Source organism: Aphelocoma coerulescens, unplaced genomic scaffold, assembly GCF_041296385.1.
Source record: "Aphelocoma coerulescens isolate FSJ_1873_10779 unplaced genomic scaffold, UR_Acoe_1.0 HiC_scaffold_181, whole genome shotgun sequence".
Lineage (NCBI taxonomy): Eukaryota > Metazoa > Chordata > Aves > Passeriformes > Corvidae > Aphelocoma > Aphelocoma coerulescens.
The window spans coordinates 60750-86371 of NW_027183529.1; the positions used below are offsets into that span (position 1 = coordinate 60750).

Genomic DNA, 25622 nt, shown 5'->3' on the forward strand with positions numbered 1-25622 from the left:
TGCAGGTGGTGCAGGACCCGGAGGAGACCACCCAAGACCTAATAACGGCCTAATAACCGCTAATAATTGGCTAATTTCAGCTAATAAAGACCTAAAATCGCCGTAATTTCTGCTATTAACGAGCCGATTTCGCTAATTAGTGACTAATTAATGGCTAATTGCTCACCTGGGCAGGTGGAGGCGCAGCTGCAGGTGGTGCAGAAGCTGGATGAGACCATCCAAGACCTTATAAAGGCCTAATAACCGCTAATAATCGGCTAATTTTGGCTAATTAAGACCTAAAATCGCCGTAACTTCTGCTATTAACGAGCCGATTTCGCTAATTAGTGGTTAATTAATGACTAATTGCTCACCTGGGCAGGTGGAGGCGCAGCTGCAGGTGGTGCAGGACCCAGAGGAGACCACCCAGGACCTAATAATCGCTAATAATCAACTAATAACTGCTTAAGTTTGCCTAGAAAGGCCGTAATTTCTGCTATTAACGAGCCGATTTTGCTAATTAGGGGCTAATTAATGGCTAATTGCTCACCTGGGCAGGTGGAGGCGCAGCTGCAGGTGGTGCAGAAGCTGGAGGAGACCACCCAAGACCTAATAAAGGCCTAATAACCGCGAATAATTGGCTAATTTTGGCTAATAAAGACCTAAAATCGCCGTAATTTCTGCTATTAACGAGCCGATTTCGCTAATTAGTGGTTAATTAATGACTCATTGCTCACCTGGGCAGGTGGAGGCGCAGCTGCAGGTGGTGCAGGACCCGGAGGAGACCACCCAAGACCTAATAAAGGCCTAATAACCGCGAATAATTGGCTAATTTTGGCTAATAAAGACCTAAAATCACCATAATTTCTGCTATTAACGAGCCGATTTCGCTAATTAGTGACTAATTAATGGCTAATTGCTCACCTGGGCAGGTGGAGGCGCAGCTGCAGGTGGTGCAGGACTCGGAGGAGACCACCCAAGACCTAATAACCGCTAATAATTGCCTAATTTTGGCTAATTAAGACCTAAAATCGCCATAATTTCTGCTATTAACGAGGCGATTTTGCTAATTAGTGACTAATTAATGGCTAATTGCTCACCTGGGCAGGTGGAGGCGCAGCTGCAGGTGGTGCAGGACCCGGAGGAGACCACCCAAGACCTAATAACGGCCTAATAACCGCTAATAATTGGCTAATTTCAGCTAATAAAGACCTAAAATCGCCGTAATTTCTGCTATTAACGAGCCGATTTCGCTAATTAGTGACTAATTAATGGCTAATTGTTCACCTGGGCAGGTGGAGGCGCAGCTGCAGGTGGTGCAGAAGCTGGAGGAGACCACCCAAGACCTAATAAAGGCCTAACAATCGCTAATAATTGGCTAATTTTGGCTAATTAAGACCTAAAATCGCCGTAATTTCTGCTATTAACGAGCCGATTTTGCTAATTAGTGATTAATTAATGGCTAATTGCTCACCTGGGCAGGTGGAGGCGCAGCTGCAGGTGGTGCAGAAGCTGGAGGAGACCACCCAAGACCTAATAACGGCCTAATAACCACTAATAATCAGCTAATAACTCCTTAATTTTGCCTAAAATCGCCGTAATTTCTGCTATTAACGAGCTGATTTCGCTAATTAGGGGTTAATTAATGACTAATTGCTCACCTGGGCAGGTGGAGGCGCAGCTGCAGGTGGTGCAGGACCCGGAGGAGACCACACAAGACCTAATAACGGCCTAATAACCGCGAATAATTGGCTAATTTTGGCTAATAAAGACCTAAAATCGCCGTAATTTCTGCTATTAATGAGTCGATTTCGCTAATTAGTGACTAATTAATGGCTAATTGCTCACCTGGGCAGGTGGAGGCGCAGCTGCAGGTGGTGCAGGACCCGGAGGAGACCACCCAAGACCTAATAACCGCTAATAATTGGCTAATTTTGGCTAATAAAGGCCTAAAATTGCCGTAATTTCTGCTATTAACGAGCTGATTTCGCTAATTAGGGGTTAATTAATGGCTAATTGCTCACCTGGGCAGGTGGAGGCGCAGCTGCAGGTGGTGCAGGACTCGGAGGAGACCACCCAAGACCTAATAACGGCCTAATAATTGCCTAATTTTGGCTAATTAAGGCCTAAAATCGCCGTAATTTCTGCTATTAACGAGCCGGTTTCGCTAATTAGTGATTAATTAATGGCTAATTGCTCACCTGGGCAGGTGGAGGCGCAGCTGCAGGTGGTGCAGAAGCTGGAGGAGACCACCCAAGACCTAATAAGGGCCTAATAATTGCCTAATTTTGGCTAATTAAGGCCTAAAATCGCCGTAATTTCTGCTATTAACGAGCCGATTTCGCTAATTAGTGATTAATTAATGGCTAATTGTTCACCTGGGCAGGTGGAGGCGCAGCTGCAGGTGGTGCAGAAGCTGGAGGAGACCACCCAAGACCTAATAAGGGCCTAATAATTGCCTAATTTTGGCTAATTAAGGCCTAAAATCGCCGTAATTTCTGCTATTAACGAGCCGATTTCGCTAATTAGGAGCTAATTAATGACTAATTGCTCACCTGGGCAGGTGGAGGCGCAGCTGCAGGTGGTGCAGAAGCTGGATGAGACCACCCAAGACCTAATAAGGGCCTAATAATTGCCTAATTTTGGCTAATTAAGGCCTAAAATCGCCGTAATTTCTGCTATTAACGAGCCGATTTCGCTAATTAGTGATTAATTAATGGCTAATTGCTCACCTGGGCAGGTGGAGGCGCAGCTGCAGGTGGTGCAGAAGCTGGAGGAGAAGGAGCGGGGCCTGCAGAGCGCCCTGGGGGCCGTGGAGAAGGAGCTGAACCTGCGCTCGCAGGCGCTGGAGCTGCACAAGAGGAAGGTGAGGGGGGGAGGGGCTCAGGTGTGCCCAGGTGTGCCCAGGTGTGCCCCAGGTGTGCCCAGGTGTGCCCAGGTGTGCCCCAGGTGTGCCCAGGTGTGCCCCAGGTGTGCCCAGGTGTGCCCAGGGTGGGCTCAGGTGTGCCCCAGGTGTGCCCAGGTGTGCCCCAGGTGTGCCCCAGGTATGCCCAGGTGTGCCCCAGGTGTGCCCCAGGTGGGCTCAGGTGTGCCCCAGGTGTGCCCCAGGTGTGCCCCAGGTGGGCTCAGGTGTGCCCCAGGTGTGCCCCAGGTGTGCCCCAGGTGGGCTCAGGTGTGTCCAGGTGTGCCCCAGGGGTGCCCTGGGTGTGCCAGGGTGGGCTCAGGTGGGCTCAGGTGTGGCCAGGTGTGCCCCAGGTGTGCCCCAGGTGTGCCCAGGGTGGGCTCAGGTGTGTCCTAGGTGTGCCCCAGAGGTGCCCCGGGTGTGCCCAGGTGGGCTCAGGTACCCCCAGGTGGGCTCAGGTGCATCCAGATGGATCCCAGGTGTGCCCAGGTGTGCCCAGGTGTATCCAGGTGTGCCCCAGGTGTGCCAGGGTGAGCTCAGGTGTGCCCAGGTGTGCTGTAGGTGCCCCCAGGTGCCCCCAGGTGAGCTCCAGGTGTGGCTCAGTGGTCCCCAGGTGCGTCCAGGTGCCCCCAAGTTGCCCCCAGGTGACCTCAGGTGCCCCCAGGTGTGCCCAGGTGTGCCCCAGGTGTGCCCAGGTGTGTCCAAATGGATCCCAGGTGCCCCGAGGTGTCCTGTAGGTGTGCCCAGGGTGTGCCCAGGTGCCCCCAGGTGCTCTCAGGTGCTCTCAGGTGCCCCCAGGTGTGCTGTAGATGCCCCCAGGTGTATCTCAGGTGCCCCCAGGTGAGCGCCAGGTGTGCCCGCAGGCGGTGGAGGCGGCCCAGCTGGCCGAGGACCTGCGGGCGCAGGGCGAGCACGTGCAGGCGCGGCTGCGGGAGCTGCAGGTGTGCGCGGCCGAGAACCGCGCGGCCAAGGACAAGGAGTCGCTCAGCCTCAAGAGGGCGCAGGTGAGCGGGATGGGGGGGTTTGGGTAAATTTTGGGGGGATTTGAGGGGATTTGGGGAGGTTTGGGGGGGATTTGGGGAAGTTTGGAGGGGATTTGGGGAGTTTTGGGGGAGATTTGAGGGGATTTTGAGAGATTTCGGGGGATTTGGGGGAGGTTGCGGGGAATTGGGGGGGATTTGGGAGGATTTGAGGGGATTTGGAGAGATTTTGGGGGATTTTGGGGAGATTTGGGGGGGATTTAGAGGAAATTTGGGGAGTTTTGGGGGGGATTTGAGGGGATTTGGAGAGATTTTGGGGGATTTTGGGGAGGTTTGGGGGGATTTGGGGGGTATTTGGGGGGATTTGAGGGCATTTTGGAGAGATTTTGGGGGAATTTTGGGGGATTTTGGGGAGGTTGGGGGGATTTGGGGGGGATTTAGAGGAAATTTGGGGGGTTTTGGTAAATTTTGGGGGGATTTGAGGGGATTTGGGGAGGTTTGGGGGGGATTTGGGGGAGTTTGAGGAAATTTGGGGAGTTTTGGGGGAGATTTGAGGGGATTTGGAGAGATTTCGGGGGATTTTAGGGAGGTTTGGGGGAATTGGGGGGGATTTGGGGAAATTTGAGGGGATTTGGAGAGATTTTGGGAGTTTTAGGGGGGATTTAGAGGAAATTTGGGGGGTTTCGGGGGAGATCTGCGGGGATTTGAGGGGATTTGGAGAGGTTTGGGGGGGATTTGGGGGGGATTTGGGGAAGTTTGGGGGGATTTAGAGGTAATTTGGGGCATTTTGGGGGGGATTTGGGGAGATTTGAGGGGATTTGGAGAGATTTTGGGGGAATTTTGGGGAGGTTTGGGGGGATTTGGGGGGGATTTGGGGGGATTTGAGGGCATTTTGGAGAGATTTTGGGGGAGGTTTTGGGGGATTTTGGGGAGGTTGGGGGGGAATTGGGGATTTGGGGGGGATTTAGAGGAAATTTGGGGGGTTTTGGTAAATTTTGGGGGGATTTGAGGGGATTTGGGGAGGTTTGGGGGAGATTTGGGGAAGTTTGGAGGGGATTTGGGGGGGGTTGGGGGAGATTTGGGGGAGTTTGAGGAAATTTCGGGAGTTTTGGGGGAGATTTGAGGGGATTTTGAGAGATTTCGGGGGATTTGGGGCAGGTTGGGGGGAATTGGGGGGGATTTGGGAGGATTTGAGGGGATTTGGAGAGATTTTGGGGGATTTTGGGGAGATTTGGGGGGGATTTAGAGGAAATTTGGGGAGTTTTGGGGGGGATTTGAGGGGATTTTGAGAGATTTTGGGGGATTTTGGGGAGGTTTGGGGGGATTTGGGGGGGATTTGGGGGGATTTGAGGGCATTTTGGAGAGATTTTGGGGGAGGTTTTGGGGGATTTTGGGGAGGTTGGGGGGGATTTGGGGATTTGGGGGGGATTTAGAGGAAATTTGGGGGGTTCTGGTAAATTTTGGGGGGATTTGAGGGGATTTGGAGAGGTTTTGGGGGGATTTGGGGAAGTTTGGGGGGGATTTGGGGGGGTTTGGGGGGGATTTGGAGGGATTTGAGGGGATTTGGAGAGATTTTGGGGAGGTTTGGAGAGATTTTGGGAAATGTTGGGGAGGTTTGGGGGGGATTTGAGGGGGATTTAGAGGAAATTTGGGGGGTTTTGGGGGGATTTGGGGGGATTTGGGGAAGTTTGAGGGGATTTGGAGAGATTTTGGGGGATTTTGGGAAGATTTGGGGGGGATTTAGAGGACATTTGGGGAGTTTTGGGGGAGATTTGAGGGGATTTGGAGAGATTTCGGGGGATTTGGGGGAGGTTGGGGGGAATTGGGGGGGATTTGGGGAAATTTGAGGGGATTTGGAGAGATTTTGGGGGATTTTGGGGAGATTTGGGGGGGATTTAGAGGAAATTTGGGGAGTTTTGGGGGGGATTTGAGGGGATTTTGAGAGATTTTGGGGGATTTTGGGGAGGTTTGGGGGGATTTGGGGGGGATTTGGGGGGATTTGAGGGCATTTTGGAGAGATTTTGGGGGAGGTTTTGGGGGATTTTGGGGAGGTTGGGGGGGATTTGGGGATTTGGGGGGGATTTAGAGGAAATTTGGGGGGTTCTGGTAAATTTTGGGGGGATTTGAGGGGATTTGGAGAGGTTTTAGGGGGATTTGGGGAAGTTTGGGGGGGATTTGGGGGGGTTTGGGGGGGATTTGGAGGGATTTGAGGGGATTTGGAGAGATTTTGGGGAGGTTTGGAGAGATTTTGGGAAATGTTGGGGAGGTTTGGGGGGGATTTGAGGGGGATTTAGAGGAAATTTGGGGGGTTTTGGGGGGATTTGGGGGGATTTGGGGAAGTTTGAGGGGATTTGGAGAGATTTTGGGGGATTTTGGGAAGATTTGGGGGGGATTTAGAGGACATTTGGGGAGTTTTGGGGGAGATTTGAGGGGATTTGGAGAGATTTTGGGGGATTTTGGGGAGGTTTGGGGGGATTTGGGGGGGATTTGGGGGGATTTGAGGGCATTTTGGAGAGATTTTGGGGGAGGTTTTGGGGGATTTTGGGGAGGTTGGGGGGGATTTGGGGATTTGGGGGGGATTTAGAGGAAATTTGGGGGGTTTTGGTAAATTTTGGGGGGATTTGAGGGGGTTTGGGGAGGTTTGGGGGAGATTTGGGGAAGTTTGGGGGGGATTTGGGGGGGCTTGGGGAGGTTTGGGGGGAAGTTTGGGGGGGGTTTGGGGAGGTTTGGGGGGGATTTGAGGGGATTTTGAGAGATTTTGGGGGATTTTGGGGAGGTTTGGGGGGGTTTGGGGGGGATTTGGGGAAATTTGAGGGGATTTGGAGAGATTTTGGGGGATTTTGGAGAGATTTTGGGAAATGTTGGGGAGGTTTGGGGGGGATTTGAGGGGGATTTAGAGGAAATTTGGGGGGTTTTGGGGGGATTTGGGGAAGTTTGAGGGGATTTGGAGAGATTTTGGGGGATTTTGGGGAAGTTTGGGGGGATTTTGGGGAGATTTGGGGAAGTTTGGGGGGGATTTAGAGGACTTTTGGGGGGGATTTGGGGGGATTTGAGGGGATTTGGAGAGATTTCGGGGGATTTTGGAGAGATTTTGGGGGATTTTGGGGGAGGCTTTGGGGAATTTTGGGGAAGTTTGGGGGTGATTTGGGGGGGATTTAGAGGAAATTTGGGGGGTTTTGGGGGGATTTGGGGGGATTTGAGGGGATTTGGAGAGATTTTGGGGGATTTTGGGGAGGTTTGGGGGGAATTGGGGATTTGGGGGGGATTTAGAGGAAATTTGGGGGGTTTGGGGGGAGATTTGGGGGCATTTGGGGGAAATTTGGGGGGATTTAGAGAGATTTTGGGGCATTTTGGGGAGGTTTTGGGGAATGTTGGGGAGGTTTGGGGGCATTTGGGGAGGTTTTGGGGGAATTTGGGGCAGTTTGGGGGGGATTTTGGGGGGATTTTTTTTGGGTTTCTCTATCGCGACATATCACGACGTGTCGCCGCCTCTGTCGCGACAGGAGGAGCTGTCGCGGCTCCATCCAACCCTGGAGAATCCATGGAAGATTTTTAGGAATTTTTTGGGAATTTTTAGGGAATTTTTAGACGTTTTTAGGAATTTTTTGGGGAATTTTTAGGAATTTTGTGGGGATTTTTTGGGGTTTCTCTATCGTGACATATCGCGACATAACACGGTCTCTGTCACGACAGGAGGAGCTGTCGGGGTTCCATCCAACCCTGGAGAATCCATGGAAGATTTTTAGGGATTTTCGGGAATTTTTAGGAATTTTTTGGGGGAATTTTTAGGAATTTTGGGGGGATTTTTTGGGGTTTCTCTATCACGACATATCGCGACGTGTCGCCGCCTCTGTCGCGACAGGAGGAGCAGTCGGGGTTCCATCCAACCCTGGAGAATCCGTGGAAGATTTTTAGACATTTTTAGGAATTTTTAGGAATTTTTTGGGGGATTTTTTAGGAATTTTGGGGGGATTTTTGGGGTTTCTCTATCGCGACATATCGCGACATAACACGGTCTCTGTCGCGACAGGAGGAGCTCTTGCGGCTCCATCCAACCCTGGAGAATCCGTGGAAGATTTTTAGGAATTTTTGGGAATTTTTAGGAATTTTGGGGGGGGGATTTTTTGGGATTTTTAGGAATTTTTTTTAGGATTTTTTAGGAATTTTTGGGGGATTTTTGGGGTCTCTCTATTGCGACATATCACGACATAACACGGTCTCTATCGTGACAGGAGGAGCTGTCGGGGCTCCATCCGACCCTGGAGAATCCGTGGAAGATTTTTAGGAATTTTGGGGAATTTTTAGGAATTTTTTGGGGAATTTTTAGGAATTTTTGGGGGGATTTTTGGGGTCTCTCTATCGCGACATATCGCGACGTGCCGCCGCCTCTGTCGCGACAGGAGGAGCTGTCGCAGCTCCATCCAACCCTGGAGAATCCGCGGAAGATTTTTAGGGATTTTTGGGAATTTTTAGGAATTTGGGGGGGGGGATTTTTTGGGATTTTTAGGAATTTTTGGGGGAATTTTTAGGAATTTTGGGGGGATATTTTTGGGGTCTCTCTATCGCGACATATCGCGACGTGCCGCCGCCTCTGTCGCGACAGGAGGAGCTGTCGCGGCTGCGCCGGAAGCTGGAGAAGCAGCGCAAGGTCGAGGTTTACGCCGACGCCGACCAGATCCTGCAGGAGGAGATCAAGGAATACCGGGTGAGGACCTTCCAGGAACTTCCTGAACCTTCCAGGACCTTCCTGAACCTTCCAGGACCTTCCAGGACCTCACAGAACTTTCCAGGACCTCCCAGAACCTTCCAGGACCTCACAGAACCTTCTAGGACCTCACAGAACCTTCCAGGACTTTCCTGAACCTTCCAGGACCTTCCTGAACCTTCCAGGACCTCACAGAACCTTCCAGGACCTTCCAGGACCTCACAGAACCTTCCAGGATCTTCCAGGACCTTCCTGAACCTTCCAGGACCTCACAGAACCTTCCAGGACCTTCCTGAATCTTCCAGGACCTCACAGAACCTTCCAGGACCTTCCAGGACTTTCCTGAACCTTCCAGGACCTTCCAGGACCTCACAGAACCTTCCAGGACCTTCCTGAACCTTCCAGGACCTTCCAGGACCTCACAGAACCTTCCAGGACCTTCCTGAACCTTCCAGGACCTTCCAGGACCTCACAGAACCTTCCAGGACCTTCCAGGACCTTCCTGAACCTTCCAGGACCTTCCAGGACCTCACAGAACCTTCCTGAACCTTCCAGGACCTTCCGGGACCTTCCAGGACCTCTCGAGGGTCTCAGGAGGCCTCGGGTGACCTTGGAGGACCCGGAGAAGGTTCTGGAGGACTTTGGGCTGGAGCTTCCAGGACCTTGGGGGGAAAGTCTCGAGGATCCTTGGAAGAACCTTGGAAGATCCCGGGTGGATCTTCCAGGACCTGGCGTGAACCTTCAAGGACCTCGGATGGGTCTCGGGGGGTCTTCAGGGGGACGTTGGGTGGATCTTCCAGGACCTGGGGTGACCTTGAGTGACCTTTGGGTCCTGGAAGATGCGAGGTGACCTTGAGTGATCTTTGGGTGGGTCCTGGAAGGTCTGGAGTGACCTTGAATGACCTTTGGGTGGGTCCTGGAAGGTCTGAGGTGACCTTGAGTGACCTTTGGGTCCTGGAAGGTCTGAGGTGACCTTGAGTGAGCTTTGGGTGGGTCCTGGAAGATGTGAGGTGACCTTGAGTGACCTTTGGGTGGGTCCTGGAAGATGTGAGGTGACCTTGAGTGACCTTTGGGTCCTGGAAGGTCTGGGATGACCTTTGGGTGACCTTTGGGTGGGTCCTGGAAGATCTGAGGTGACCTTGAGTGACCTTTGGGTGGGTCCTGGAAGGTCTGAGGTGACCTTGAGTGACCTTTGGGTCCTGGAAGATCTGAGGTGACCTTGAGTGACCTTTGGGTGGGTCCTGGAAGGTCTGAGGTGACCTTGAGTGACCTTTGGGTGGGTCCTGGAAGGTCTGAGGTGACCTTGAGTGACCTTTGGGTGGGTCCTGGAAGGTCTGACCTTGAGTGACCTTTGGGTGGGTCCTGGAAGGTCTGGGGTGACCTTGAGTGACCGTTGGGTGGGTCCTGGAAGGTCTGAGGTGACCTTGAGTGACCTTTGGGTCCTGGAAGGTCTGAGGTGACCTTGAGTGACCTTTGGGTGGGTCCTGGAAGGTCTGGGGTGACCTTGAGTGACCGTTGGGTGGGTCCTGGAAGGTCTGAGGTGACCTTGAGTGACCTTTGGGTCCTGGAAGGTCTGAGGTGACCTTGAGTGACCGTTGGGTGGGTCCTGGAAGGTCTGAGGTGACCTTGAGTGACCTTTGGGTCCTGGAAGGTCTGAGGTGACCTTGAGTGGCCTTTGGGTGGCTCCTGGAAGGTCTGGGGTGACCTTGAGTGACCTTTGGGTCCTGGAAGATCTGAGGTGACCTTGAGTGACCTTTGGGTGGGTCCTGGAAGGTCTGAGGTGACCTTGAGTGACCTTTGGGTCCTGGAAGGTCGGGGATGACCTTTGGGTGACCGTTGGGTGGGTCCTGGAAGGTCTGAGGTGACCCTGAGTGACCTTTGGGTGGGTCCTGGAAGATGTGAGGTGACCTTGAGTGACCTTTGGGTGGGTCCTGGAAGGTCTGGGGTGACCTTGAGTGACCGTTGGGTGGGTCCTGGAAGGTCTGAGGTGACCCTGAGTGACCTTTGGGTCCTGGAAGGTCTGGGGTGACCTTGAGTGACCTTTGGGTGGGTCCTGGAAGGTCTGAGGTGACCCTGAGTGACCTTTGGGTGGGTCCTGGAAGGTCTGGGGTGACCTTGAGTGACCTTTAGGTCCTGGAAGGTCTGAGGTGACCTTGAGTGACCTTTGGGTGGGTCCTGGAAGGTCTGAGGTGACCTTGAGTGACCTTTGGGTCCTGGAAGGTCTGGGGTGACCTTGAGTGACCTTTGGGTCCTGGAAGGTCTGAGGTGACCTTGAGTGACCTTTGGGTGGGTCCTGGAAGGTCTGGGGTGACCTTGAGTGACCTTTGGGTGGGTCCTGGAAGATCTGAGGTGACCTTGAGTGACCTTTGGGTCCTGGAAGGTCTGGGGTGACCTTGAGTGACCTTTGGGTCCTGGAAGATCTGAGGTGACCTTGAGTGACCTTTGGGTGGGTCCTGGAAGGTCTGAGGTGACCTTGAGTGACCTTTGGGTCCTGGAAGATCTGAGGTGACCTTGAGTGACCTTTGGGTGGGTCCTGGAAGGTCTGAGGTGACCTTGAGTGACCTTTGGGTGGGTCCTGGAAGGTCTGAGGTGACCTTGAGTGACCTTTGGGTCCTGGAAGGTCGGGGATGACCTTTGGGTGACCTTTGGGTGGGTCCTGGAAGGTCTGAGGTGACCTTGAGTGACCTTTGGGTCCTGGAAGGTCTGGGATGACCTTTGGGTGACCTTTGGGTGGGTCCTGGAAGGTCTGGGGTGACCTTGAGTGACCTTTGGGTGGGTCCTGGAAGATCTGGGGTGACCTTGAGTGACCTTTGGGTGGGTCCTGGAAGATCTGGGGTGACCTTGAGTGACCTTTGGGTCCTGGAAGGTCTGGGATGACCTTTGGGTGACCTTTGGTTGGGTCCTGGAAGGTCTGGGGTGACCTTGAGTGACCTTTGGGTGGGTCCTGGAAGGTCTGACCTTGAGTGACCTTTGGGTGGGTCCTGGAAGGTCTGAGGTGACCTTGAGTGACCTTTGGGTGGGTCCTGGAAGGTCTGACCTTGAGTGACCTTTGGGTGGGTCCTGGAAGGTCTGAGGTGACCTTGAGTGACCTTTGGGTGGGTCCTGGAAGGTCTGGGGTGACCTTGAGTGACCTTTGGGTGGGTCCTGGAAGGTCTGAGGTGACCTTGAGTGACCTTTGGGTCCTGGAAGGTCTGAGGTGACCTTGAGTGACCTTTGGGTGGGTCCTGGAAGGTCTGGGGTGACCTTGAGTGACCTTTGGGTCCTGGAAGATCTGAGGTGACCTTGAGTGACCTTTGGGTGGGTCCTGGAAGCTCTGAGGTGACCTTGAGTGACCTTTGGGTCCTGGAAGGTCTGGGGTGACCTTGAGTGACCTTTGGGTCCTGGAAGATCTGAGGTGACCTTGAGTGACCTTTGGGTGGGTCCTGGAAGATGTGAGGTGACCTTGAGTGACCTTTGGGTGGGTCCTGGAAGGTCTGGGGTGACCTTGAGTGACCTTTGGGTGGGTCCTGGAAGGTGTGAGGTGACCTTGAGTGACCTTTGGGTGGGTCCTGGAAGGTCTGGGGTGACCTTGAGTGACCGTTGGGTGGGTCCTGGAAGGTCTGAGGTGACCCTGAGTGACCTTTGGGTGGGTCCTGGAAGGTCTGGGGTGACCTTGAGTGACCTTTGGGTGGGTCCTGGAAGGTCTGGGGTGACCTTGAGTGACCTTTGGGTCCTGGAAGGTCTGAGGTGACCTTGAGTGACCTTTGGGTGGGTCCTGGAAGGTCTGGGGTGACCTTGAGTGACCTTTGGGTGGGTCCTGGAAGGTCTGGGGTGACCTTGAGTGACCGTTGGGTGGGTCCTGGAAGGTCTGAGGTGACCCTGAGTGACCTTTGGGTGGGTCCTGGAAGGTCTGGGGTGACCTTGAGTGACCTTTGGGTCCTGGAAGATCTGAGGTGACCTTGAGTGACTTTTGGGTGGGTCCTGGAAGATGTGAGGTGACCTTGAATGACCTTTGGGTGGGTCCTGGAAGATCTGAGGTGACCTTGAGTGACCTTTGGGTGACCTTGACCAACTCTGGTTGACCTTGGCTGACCTTTGCTTGACCTTGACCAACTCCCATTGACTCCAGTTGACTTTGGTTGACCCTTGGTTGACCCTTGGTTGACCTTTGGTTGACCTTGGCCAACTCCCGTTGACTTTGGCTGACCTTTGGTTGACCTTTGGTTGACCTTTGGTTGACCTTAACGTCTTCCACTTGACCTTGGTTGACCTTTGCTGACCCCTGGTTGACCTTGACCAACTCCTATTGACCTTGGCTGACCTTTGCTTGACCTTGGCCAACCCTTGCTTGACCTTGACCTTGACCGACTCCCGTTGACCTCAAATGACTCCTGCTTGACCTCCAATGACCTCTCCTGACCTCGAGTGACCTCTCTTGACCTCGAGTGACCTCTCTTGACCTCGAGTGACCTCTCTTGACTTCCAACGACCTCTCCTGACCTCGAGTGACCTCTCTTGACCTCGAATGACCTCCAATGACCTCTCCTGACCTCGAGTGACCTCTCTTGACCTCGAGTGACGTCTCTTGACCTCGAGTGACCTCTCCTGACCTCGAGTGACCTCTCTTGACCTCGATTGATCTCTGTTGACCTCCAATGACCTCTCTTGACCCCGACTGACCTCCCTTGACCTCGCCTGACCTCTCTTGACCTCGCCTGACCTCTCTTGACCTCGAGTGACCTCTCTTGATTTCCAACGACCTTGAGTGACCTCTGTTGACCTCCAATGACCTCTCGTGACCTCGAGTGACCTCTCTTGACCCCGACTGACCTGCCTTGACCTCAACTGATCTCTCTTGACCTTTCTTGACCTCTCTTGACCCCAATTGATCTCTCTTGATCTCCAATGACCTCGAGTGACCTCGATTGACCTCTCCTGACGTCGAGTGACCTCTCTTGACCTTGACTGACCTCTCTTGACCCCAACTGTCCTCTCTTGACCTCGAGTGACCTCTCTTGACCTCCAATGACCTCTCTTGACCTCGATTGACCTCGACTGACCTCGACTGACCTCTCTTGACCTCGAGTGACCTCTCTTGACCTCGAGTGATCTCTGTTGACCTCCAATGACCTTTCTTGACCTGGAGTGACCTCTCGTGACCTCGAGTGACCTCTCTTGACCTCGATTGACCTCTCTTGACCCCGAGTGACCTCTCTTGACCTTGACTGACATCTCTTGACCTCAAGTGACCTCTCTTGACCTCTCTTGACCTCGAGTGACCTCTCTCGACTTCCAACGACCTCTCCTGACCTCGACTGACCTCTCTTGACCTCGAGTGACCTCTCCTGACCCCGACTGACCCCTCTCGACCCCGGGTGACCTCTGGCTGACCCCTCGTCCCCTCCGTCCCCCCCAGGCCCGGCTGACGTGCCCGTGCTGCAACGCCCGCAAGAAGGACGCGGTGCTGACCAAGTGCTTCCACGTCTTCTGCTTCGAGTGCGTCAAGAGCCGCTACGACACGCGCCAGAGGAAGTGCCCCAAGTGCAACGCCGCCTTCGGCGCCCACGACTTCCACCGCGTCTACATCAGCTGAGCGGCCACCGGCCACCGGCCACCGGCCACCGGCCACCGCTGGTCATCCCTCACCCAGTTACGGTCACGCCGCGGTGGGCTGTGGCCACCTGTGGCCAACTGGTGTTGAGCTGTGGTCACCCGTGATCACCTATGGCCACCCTGTGTCCATCCCTTGGTGACCCATGACCAACTCTGGCCACCCCATGTTGACCTAGGGTCACCCATGGTGGCCAATGGCCACTCATGACCACCTCTGGCCACCCTGTGTCCATCCCTTGGTGACCCATGACCACCTGTGGCCACCCCATGTTGACCTAGGGTCGCCCATGGTGGCCAATGGCCACCCATGACCACCTCTGGCCACCCCGTGTCCGTCCCTTGGTGAGCAGTGACCACCTGTGGCCACTCCGTAGTGACCAGTACCCAGCTATGACCACGCCATCTTGACCTATGGCCACCCCTGACCACCCTGTGTCCATCCCTTGGTGACCCCTGACCACCTCTGGCCACTCTATGTTGACCTAGGGTTACCCATGGTGACCAATGGCCACCAAGAGCCACCTGTGACCACCCTGTGCCCATCCCTTGGTGACCAATGGTCACCATTGGCCACCCTATGATGACCCCTGAGCTTCCTTTGGCCACTCTATGTCCATCCCTTGGTGACCCATGACCACCTCTGGCCATGCCACGTTGACCTAGGGTCACCCATGGTGGCCAATGGCCACCCATGACCACCTGTGACCACCCTGTGTCCATCCCTTGGTGACCAATGGTCATCTAGAACCATCTCTGGCCACCCCATAGTGACCCTTGCCCACCTGTGGCCACCCCTTGATGCCCGGTGGTCACCCGGCTACGACACGCGCCAGAGGAAGTGCCCCAAGTGCAACGCCGCCTTCGGCGCCCACGACTTCCACCGCGTCTACATCAGCTGAGCGGCCACCGGCCACCGGCCACCGCTGGTCATCCCTCACCCAGTTACGGTCACGCCGCGGTGAGCTGTGGTCACCTGTGGCCAACTGGTGTTGACCTGTGGTCACCCGTGATCACCTATGGCCACCAAGTGTCCATGCCTTGGTGACCCATGACCAACTCTGGCCACCCCATGTTGACCTAGGGTCACCCATGGTGGCCAATGGCCACTCATGACCACCTCTGGCCACCCTGTGTCCATCCCTTGGTGACCCATGACCACCTCTGGCCACCCCATGTTGACCTAGGGTCGCCCATGGTGGCCAATGGCCACCCATGACCACCTCTGGCCACCCTGTGTCCATCCCTTGGTGAGCAGTGACCACCTGTGGCCACTCTGTAGTGACCAGTACCCACCTATGACCACCCCATCTTGACCTATGGCCACCCCTGACCACCCTGTGTCCATCCCTTGGTGGCCCCTGACCACCTCTGGCCATTCTATGTTGACCCAGGGTCACCAATGGTGACCAATGGCCACCAATAGCCACCTATGGCCACCCTGTGTCCATCCCTTGGTGACCAGTGGTCACCACTGACCACCCTATGATGATCCCTGAGCCTCCTTTGGCCACCCTATGTCCATCTCTTGGTGGCCCATAACCACTTCTGGCCACCCCATGTTGACCTAGGGTCACCCCTGACCACCCATGGCCACCCTGTGTCCATGCCTTGGTGGCCCATGACCACCTCTGGCCACGCCACATTGACCTAGGGTCGCCCATGGTGACCAATGGCCACTCATGACCACCTCTGGCCACCCTGTGTCCATCCCTTGGTGAGCAGTGACCACCTGTGGCCACTCCGTAGTGACCAATACCCAGCTATGACCACGCCATCTTGACCTATGGCCACCCCTGACCACTCTGTGTCCATGCCTTGGTGGCCCATGACCACCTCTGGCCACCCCACGTTGACCTAGGGTCGCCCATGGTGGCCAATGGCCACTCATGACCACCTCTGGCCACCACGTGTCCATCCCTTGGTGGCCCAGTGACCACCTCTGGCCACCCCATGTTGACCTAGGGTCGCCCATGGTGGCCAATGGCCACTCATGACCACCTCTGGCCACTCCATGTCCATCCCTTGGTGAGCAGTGACCACCTATGGCCACCCCATAGTGACCAGTACCCACCTATGACCACTCCATCTTGACCTATGGCCACCCCTGACCACCCCTGACCACCTTGTGTCCATCTCTTGGTGGCCCCTGACCACCTCTGGCCACTCTATGTTGACCTAGGGTCACCCATGGTGACCAATGGCCACCAATAGCCACCTGTGGCCACCCTGTGTCCATCCCTTGGTGACCCGTGACCACCCCATAGTGACCAGTGCCCACCTCTGGCCACCCCATGTTGACCTCGGCTTCTCCTTGACCACCCATGGCCACCCCATGGTGACCAATGGCCACCCCTGACCACCTATGGCCACCCTGTGCCCATCCCTTGGTGACTAATGGTCACCACTGACCACCCTATGATGATCCCTGAGCCTCCTTTGGCCACCCCGTGTCCATCCCTTGGTGGCCCATGACCACTTCTGGCCACGCCACATTGACCTAGGGTCGCCCATGACCACCTCTGGCCACCCCGTGTCCGTCCCTTGGTGAGCAGTGACCACCTGTGGCCACTCCGTAGTGACCAATACCCAGCTATGACCACCCCATCTTGACCTATGGCCACCCCTGACCACCCCTGACCACCCTGTGTCCATGCCTTGGTGGCCCCTGACCACCTCTGGCCACCCCATGTTGACCTAGGGTCACCCATGGTGACCAATGGCCACCAAGAGCCACCTCTGGCCACCCTGTGTTCATCCTTTGGTGACCAATGGCCACCCCATGGTGACCAATGGTCACCCTGTGATGACCCCTGAGCCTCCTTTGGCCACCCTGTGTCCATCCTTTGGTGGCCCATGACCACCTCTGGCCATGCCACGTTGACCTAGGGTCACCCATGGTGGCCAATGGCCACTTATGACCACCTCTGGCCACCCTGTGTCCACCCCTTGATGACCAATGGCCACCCCATGGTGACCAATAGCCACTCATGACCACCTCTGGCCACCCTGTGTCCATCCCTTGATGACCAATGGCCACCCCATGGTGACCAATGGCCACTCATGACCACCTCTGGCCACCCTGTGTCCATCCCTTGATGACCCATGGTCATCTCTGACCACCCTGTGTCCATCTATGGCCACTGATGGCCACCTGGGGCTACTTATGGTGACCGCTGACGACCCGTGGCCATCGCTGGCCACGCCAAAATCATCCTTGACCACCCCGAAGTGACCCCTGGCCACCCCAAAGTGACCACTGGTCACTGATGGTCACTCCTGACCACCCCAAAGTGACCCCTGACCACCCCAAAGTGACCACTGGTCACTGATGGTCACTCCTGACCACCCCAAAGTGACCCCTGGCCACCCCGAAGTGACCACTGGTCACTGATGGTCACTCCTGACCACCCCAAAGTGACCCCTGACCACCCCAAAGTGACCCCTGACCACCCCGAAGTGACCACTGACCACCCTGAAGTGACCACTGACCACTCTGAAGTGACCACTGGTCACTGATGGTCACTCCTGACCACCCCAAAGTGACCCCTGACCACCCCAAAGTGACCACTGGTCACTGATGGTCACTCCTGACCACCCCAAAGTGACCCCTGACCACCCCAAAGTGACCACTGGTCACTGATGGTCACTCCTGACCACCCCAAAGTGACCACTGACCACCCTGAAGTGACCCCTGACCACCCCAAAGTGACCCCTGACCACCCCAAAGTGACCACTGGTCACTGATGGTCACTCCTGACCACCCCAAAGTGACCACTGACCCCCCCAAAGTGACTCCTGACCACCCCAAAGTGACCACTGACCACCCCAAAGTGACCCCTGACCCCCCCAAAGTGACCACTGACCACCCCAAAGTGACCCCTGACCACCCCAAAGTGACCCCTGACCACCCCAAAGTGACCACTGGCCACCTCGAGGTCAACTTTGGCTCGTCCCAAGTGGTCACCACTCCCTGCCCCCCTCCCCCTCCCCCAAATCCTTGACCTTTGACCCTCCCCTTGACCCCTGAGTGACCCCTGGCCGGCCCCGCCCCCTTCCCCCCCCCCAGCCAATAAAAATGCTCGGAGTCGTTCCCGCGCTTCCCGTGGAGTTTTTGGGGGTCCTGGGTGGTCACTTGGGGTCATCTGGGGGGTCCTGGGGTCGTCTGGGGTCACTTGGGGTCACTTGGGGTCATCTGGGGTCACTTGGGGTCACCTGGAGGGTCCTGAGGTCATTTGGGGGTCCTGGGTGGTCACTTGGGGTCACCTGGAGGGTCTTGGGGTGGTCACTTGGGGTCACTTTGGGGGGTCCTGGGGTCATTTGGGGTCACTTGGGGTCATTTTGGGTCATTTGGGGTCACTCTGGGGGGTTCTGGGGTCACTTTGGGGTCACTTGGGGTCATCTGGGGGGTCCTGGGGTCATTTGGGGTCACTTGGGATCATTTTGGGTCACTTGGGGTCACTCTGGGGGGTCCTGGGGTCATTTTGGGGTCCTGGGTGGTCACTTTGGGTCACTTGGGGTCATCTGGGTGGTCCTGGGGTCATTTGGGGGGTCCTGGGGTCATTTGGGGTCACTTGGGATCATTTTGGGTCACTTGGGGTCACTCTGGGGGGTCCTGGGGTCATTTTGGGGTCCTGGGTGGTCACTTGGGGTCACCTGGGGGGGGTCCTGGGGTCATTTGGGGGTCCTGGGTGGTCATTTGGGGTCACCTGGGGGGGTGTCCTGGGGTCATTTGGGGTCACTTTCGGCGCTGACCATCGAGTCCGGCGGCTTCGTGGCCGGAGCGGCTCCTCCGTGGAACCATAGAGAGGAAAGGGGCGGGGCCGGAGAGTCTCCCGCCGTTGCCACGGAGACGCCGGAAGCCGGAAGTGGCGGCAGCCGGAAGTGGCAATGGAGCGGCCGGAGGGTAACGGGGAAGGGGGGGGAGACCCTAAAATCACCCTAAAATCCCCCCAAAATCCCCCAAAATCCCCCAAAATCCCCCAAAATCATCTCCGGGAGCCCCAAAATCCCCCCAAATCATCCCAAACCACCCCAAAATCGCCTCCGGGAGCCCCAAAATCCCCTCAAATCAATCCCGGAAGTCCTAAAATGGCTCCAAATTCAGCCGAAATCGCCCCAAAATCAACCCCGGGACCCCCAAATTTCCCCCAAATGACCCCAAAATCAACCCCGGCACTCCCCAAATCCTCCCAAATCGCCCCAAAATCGTCCCAAATCAGCCCCGCGACCCCCAAAATCCCACCCGGGAGCCCCAAAATCGCCCCAAATTCCCCCAAATCCCAAATTTCCCCCAAATCCCCCCAAAATCGCCTTTAATCCGCCGAAAATCCCATGAACCCCCCAAAATCCCGCCCAAAATTCCCCAAATCCCTCCGATCCCCCCCCAAAATTCCCAAATTTCCCCCCAAACCCCTCGAAACCGTCCCCAAAATCCCCAAAATTCCCCAAAATTCCAAAAAAAAACCCAAAAAAATCCCTAAAATCCCCCCAAAAATTCCCCCCCAAAAATCCCAAAAAATCCCCAAAAATCGCAAAATAATCCCCAAATATTCCCAAATTTTTCCGAATCCCCTTTAAAGCACCAAAATCCCCCCCAAAAATCCCGAAAATTCCTAAAAATCCCCCCCAAAAAACCCAAAAAATAAAAAAAAAATCCCCTTAAAATTCCCCAAAAAATGAAAAAAAATCCAAAATCCCCCCAAAATCCCCCAAAAATCCCCCAAAATTAAAAAAAAAAAACTAAAAATTCCTTTAAAATCCCCAAAAGATCCCAAATTCCCAAATCCCCCCAAAAAATCCCCAAAAATCGCCAAAACATCCCTAAAAAAAACCCAAAACCACCAAATAATTCCAAAAAAATCCCCCCAAAAATTCCCAAAAAATCCCCAAAAAATCCCGAAAATTCCCCAAAAATATTCCCCAAAAAAATCCCCAAAAATTCCAAAAAAATCCCCAAAAATCCCCAAAAAATTCCCCAAAAATTCCCCAATTCCCAAATCCCCCAAAACCCCTAAAAAAATCCCAAAAAATCGTCCAAAAACACCAAAAAATTCCTTAAAAATCCCTTTAAAAATCCAAAAAAAATCCCAAAAAAATCCCCAAAAATTCCCAAAAAATCCCAAAAAATTCCTCAAAAATCCCCCAAATTCCCCAGTCCCCAAATCCCCCAAAACCCCCAAAAACTCCCGAAAAATCAACAAAAAAAACCCAAAAAATCTCTAAAAATCCCTTTAAAAATCCAAAAAATTCCAAAAAAAACCCCCAAAAAATCCCAAAAAATTCCGAAAAAAATCCCAAAAAAATCCCAAAAAATTCCCAAAAATTCCTCAAAAATCCCCAAAAATTCCCCAATTCCCAAATCCCAAAAAAAATCCCCCAAAACCCCCAAAAAATCCCGAAAAATCGCCAAAAAATACAAAAAAAATCCCAAAAAAATCCCCAAAAAAACCCAAAAAAACCCCCCAAAAAATCCCAAAAAAAACCCAAAAAATTCCCAAAAAAATAAAAAAAAAATCCCACAAAATTCCCAAAAAATCCCCCAAATTCCCAAATCCCCAAATCCCCCAAAAAATACCCCAAAACCCCCCCAAAAAATCCCGAAAAATTCCCAAAAAATACAAAAAAACCCCCAAAAAATACAAAAAAAAAACCCAAAAAAATCCGAAAAAACCCCAAAAATTCTCCAAAAAATCCCAAAAATTCCCCAAAAAAAATCCCAAAAAAATCCCCAAAAATTCCAAAAAATTCCTCAAAAATCCCCCCAAAAATCCCCCAAAACCCTCCAAAAAATCCCAAAAAAATCCCTAAAAATTCCAAAAAAATCCCCAAAAAAATCCCAAAAAATTCCCAAAAAATTCCTATAAAATCCCCCAAAATATCCCAAAAAATCGCCAAAAAATACAAAAAAAAAACCCAAAAAATCCCCAAAAATCCCAAAAAAATCCCTTAAAAAATCCAAAAAAATCCCTTAAAAATCAAAAAAAATCCAAAAAAAATCCCAAAAAACTCCGAAAAAAATCCCCAAAAATCAAAAAAAATTCCTCAAAACTCCCCCAAAAAATCCCCCAAAAAAAACCAAAAAATCGCCAAACTATACCAAAAAAACCCAAAAAAAATCCCCAAAAATCCCAAAAAAATTCCCAAAAAAATCCCAAAAAATTCCCAAAAAATCCCCCAAATATCCCAAAAAAGTCCGAAAAAATTCCCAAAAAATTCTCAAAAAATTCCTCAAAACTCCCCCAAAAAATCCCCCAAAATATCCCAAAAAATCGCCAAAAAATACAAAACTCCCCCAAAAAAATCCCCAAAAAATCCCAAAAAAATCCCTTAAAAATCCAAAAAAATCCAAAAAAAATCCCCAAAAAACTCCGAAAAAAATCCCCAAAAATCCAAAAAATTTCCTCAAAAATCCCCCAAAAAATCTCCCAAAAAACCCCAAAAAATCGCCAAAATATACCAAAAAAACCCAAAAAAACCCCAAAAATCCCAAAAAAATTCCCAAAAAAATCCCAAAAAATTCCCAAAAAATCCCCCAAATATCCCAAAAAAATCCGAAAAAATTCCCAAAAAATTCTCCAAAAATTCCTCAAAACTCCCCCCAAAAAATCCCCCAAAATATCCCAAAAAATCGCCAAAAAAATACAAAAAAAACCCCAAAAAATCCCTTAAAAAACCCAAAAAAATCCCCAAAAAACCCCAAAAAAATCCCCAAAAAATCCCGAAAAATCGCCAAAAAATAAAATAAAAACAAAAAAAAATCCCACAAAATTCCCAAAAAATCCCAAAAAATTCTTCAAAAATCCCCCCAAAAATCCCCCAAAAAATCCCAAAAAATCCCCAAAAAATCCCAAAAAAATCTGAAAAAATTCCCAAAAAATTCTCAAAAAATTCCTCAAAAATCCCCCAAAAATCCCCCAAAATATCCCAAAAAATCCCAAAAAAATCCCAAAAAATTCCCAAAAAATCCCAAAAAATTCTTCAAAAATCCCCCAAAAAATCCCCCAAAAAATCCCAAAAAATCCCCCAAATATCCCCAAAAAATTCAAAAAAATTCCCAAAAAATTCTCCAAAAATTGCTCAAAACTCCCCCAAAAAATCCCCCAAAATATCCCAAAAAATCACCAAAAAATACCAAAAAAAACCCAAAAAAATCCCCAAAAATCCCAAAAAAATCCCCAAAAAAATCCCCAAAAATCCCCAAAAAATCCCAAAAAATTCCGAAAAAAATCCCAAAAAAATCCCCAAAAAAACCTAAAAAACCCCCCAAAAATCCCGAAAAATCACCAAAAAATAAAATAAAAACAAAAAAAAATCCCACAAAATTCCCAAAAAATCCCAAAAAATTCTTCAAAAATCCCCCCAAAAATCCCCCAAAAAATCCCAAAAAATCCCAAAAAAATCCCAAAAAAATCTGAAAAAAATCCCAAAAAATTTTCAAAAAATTCCTCAAAACTCCCCCAAAAAATCCCCCAAAATATCCCAAAAAATCGCCAAAAAATCCCAAAAAAATCCCAAAAAATTCCCAAAAATCCCAAAAAAAATCCCTTAAAAAATCCAAAAAATTCCCTTAAAAATCCAAAAAAATCCAAAAAAAATCCCCAAAAAACTCCGAAAAAAATCCCCAAAAATCCAAAAAAATTCCTCAAAAATTCCCCCAAAAAATCCCCCAAAAAAATCCCAAAAAAATCCCACAAAATTCCCAAAAAATCCCAAAAAATTCTTCAAAAATCCCCCCAAAAATCCCCCAAAAAATCCCAAAAAATCCCCAAAAAATCCCAAAAAAATCCCAAAAAATCCCAAAAAATCCCAAAAAATTCTTCAAAAATCCCCCAAAAAATCCCCCAAAATATCCCAAAAAATCGCCAAAAAAATCCAAAAAAACCCCAAAAAAATCCCAAAAAAATCCAAAAAATCCCAAAAAAATCCCCCAAATATCCCAAAAAAATCCGAAAAAATTCCCAAAAAATTCTCAAAAAAGTCCTCAAAAATCCCCCAAAAATCCCCCAAAATATCCCAAAAAATCCCCAAAAATCCCAAAAAAATCTGAAAAAATTCCCAAAAAATTCTCAAAAAATTCCTCAAAAATCCCCCAAAATATCCCAAAAAATCCCCAAAAAATCCCAAAAAATCCCAAAAAATCCCCAAAAAATTCCCAAAAAATCCCAAAAAATCCCCCAAAAAATCCCAAAAAATCCCCAAAAAAATCCAAAAAAATCCCCAAAAATCCCCAAAAAATTCCCAAAAAATCCCAAAAAATTCCGAAAAAAATCCCCGAAAAATCCCCAAAAATCCCCCCAAAATTTTCCCGCCTTTTCCGCCCGCAGGCCCCGCCCTGTGCCGGGATTTTTGGGGTCCCCACGAGGCCGCTCGGTACCGGGGGGACCCTCGGGGGCGGCTGCGGCGCCTCGGCAGCTCCGGGGGGGCCCCCCGGGATTGGCTGCGCCGGGCGGCCGCGGTGAGAGGGGGGAGGGGCGGAATTCCCGGGATTCCCGGAAATTTGGGAATTCTGGGGGGGGGCTGGGGGGGGATTAAAGGGGATTTGGGGGGGATTTGGGGAAATTTGGGGATTTTGAAAGGGAATTTGGGGGATTTTTGGGGAATTTTGGCGATTTTGGGGGGATTAAAGGGGATTTTGGGGAATTTTGGGATTTGGGGGGAAATTTGGGGGATTTGGGGGAATTTGGGGGGAATTTGGGGATTTTGAGGGGGATTTTTGGGATTTTGGGGGAATTTTGGGGAATTTTGGGGGGGTTTTGGCGATTTTGGGGGGATTAAAGGGGATTTGGGGGGGATTTGGGGGGGTTTGGGGGAAATTTGGGGATTTTGAAAGGGAATTTGGGGGATTTGTGGGGAATTTTTGGGGAATTTGGGGGATTTTGGGGGAATTTGGGGGAAATTTTTGGGAATTTGGGGGGAATTTTGGGAATTTTGAGGGGGATTTTTGGGAATTTTGGGGAATTTTGGAGGGGATGTGGGAGGAATTTTGGGATTAAAGGGAATTTTGGGGAATTTGGGAGGGAATTTTGGGGAATCTTGGGATTTTGGGGGAAATTTTGGGGGGATTTGGGGGAATTTGGGGGGAATTTGGGGAATTTTGAGGGGGATTTTTGGGAATTTCGGGGAATTTTGGGGGGGATGTGGGGGGAATTTTGGGGAAATTTTGAGGGAATTTGGGGGGGAATTTTGGGGAATTTTGAGGGGGATTTTGGGGAATTTTTGGGAATTTTGGGGGGGATGTGGGAGGAATTTTGGGATTAGAGGGAATTTGGGGGAATTTTGGGATTTTGGGGAAATTTTGGGGGGATTTGGGGGGAAATTTTGGGGAATTTTGGGAATTTTGAGGGGGAATTTTGGTAATTTTTGGGGAATTTGGGGGGAATTTTGGGATTTTGGGGGAATTTTTGGGAATTTTTGGGGACTTTTGGCGATTTTGGGGGGATTTGGGGGAATTTTTGGGGAATTTGGGGGGAATTTTGGGATTTTGGGGGAATTTGGGGGAATTTTTGGGGACTTTTGGTGATTTTGGGGGGATTAAAGGGAATTTGGGGGAATTTTGGGGGGAGGTTGGGGGAGTTTGGGGGGGTTTTAGGGAATTTTTTGGGAATTTGGGGGAAATTTGGGGAATTTTGAAAGGGATTTTTGGGAATTTTGGGGGAATTTTTGGCGATTTTGGGGGGATTAAAGGGGATTTTGGGGGGATTTTGAGGAGGATTTGGGGGAAATTTGGGGATTTTGAAAGGGAATTTGGGGGATTTTTGGGGAATTTTTGGGGAATTTTGGGAATTTTGAGGGGGATTTGGGGGAATTTTTGGGGACTTTTGGTGATTTTGGGGGGATTCAAGGGGATTTGGGGGAATTTTGGGGGGAGGTTGGGGGAGTTTGGGGGGGTTTTAGGGAATTATGGGGAATTTGGGGGAAATTTGGGGAATTTTGTGGGGGATTTTTGGGAATTTTGGGGGGAATTTTGGCGATTTTGGGGGGATTAAAGGGGATTTGGGGGGGATTTTGAGGCGGAATTGGGGAATTTGGGGGAAATTTGGGAATTTTGAAAGGGAATTTTGGGGAATTTGGGGGGAATTTTGTGGAATTTTGGGATTTGGGGGGAATTTTTGGGGAATTTGGGGGGAGTTTTGGGGAATTTGGGGAATTTTGAGGGGGATTTTTGGGAATTATGGGGGAATTTTGGGGATTTTGGGGGGATTAAAGGGGATTTTGGGGAGTTTGGGGATTTGGGGGGGAATTTTGGGGGAATTTGGGGGGATTTGGAGGGGTTTAAAGGGGATTTTGGGGAATTTTGGGGATTTTGGGGAATTTTTTGGAGTTTTGAGGGGGATATGGGGAATTTTGGGGATTTGGGGGGGATTTGGGGAATTTTGAGGGAGATTTTGGAGAATTTTGGGCAATTTTGGGGGAATTTGGAGGGGTTTAAAGGGGATTTTTGGGGGATTTCGAGGGGGATTTGGGG

The 25622-nt window shown here is 51.4% G+C and overlaps 2 protein-coding genes across 2 annotated transcripts in view; both read left to right on the forward strand.

Annotated features, from left to right (window-relative positions):
* LOC138100992 (E3 ubiquitin-protein ligase BRE1B-like) overlaps positions 1 to 16074 on the forward strand; it is a 75850-nt gene extending 59776 nt beyond the window's left edge. Inside the window, 4 exon segments of the mRNA XM_068998835.1 lie at positions 2720 to 2845; positions 3745 to 3885; positions 8465 to 8566; positions 13962 to 16074. Of these exon segments, the coding sequence (XP_068854936.1) occupies positions 2720 to 2845; positions 3745 to 3885; positions 8465 to 8566; positions 13962 to 14138 (546 nt within the window). The 3' untranslated portion in view covers positions 14139 to 16074.
* Positions 16075 to 19015: 2941 nt separating this feature from the next.
* Positions 19016 to 25622, forward strand: part of RUSF1 (RUS family member 1) — a 34677-nt gene continuing 28070 nt past the window's right edge. Inside the window, exons 1-2 of the mRNA XM_068998839.1 lie at positions 19016 to 19061; positions 23482 to 23612. Coding sequence (XP_068854940.1) covers positions 19046 to 19061; positions 23482 to 23612 — 147 coding nt within the window. The 5' untranslated portion in view covers positions 19016 to 19045. The remainder of the gene's footprint in view (positions 19062 to 23481; positions 23613 to 25622) is intronic.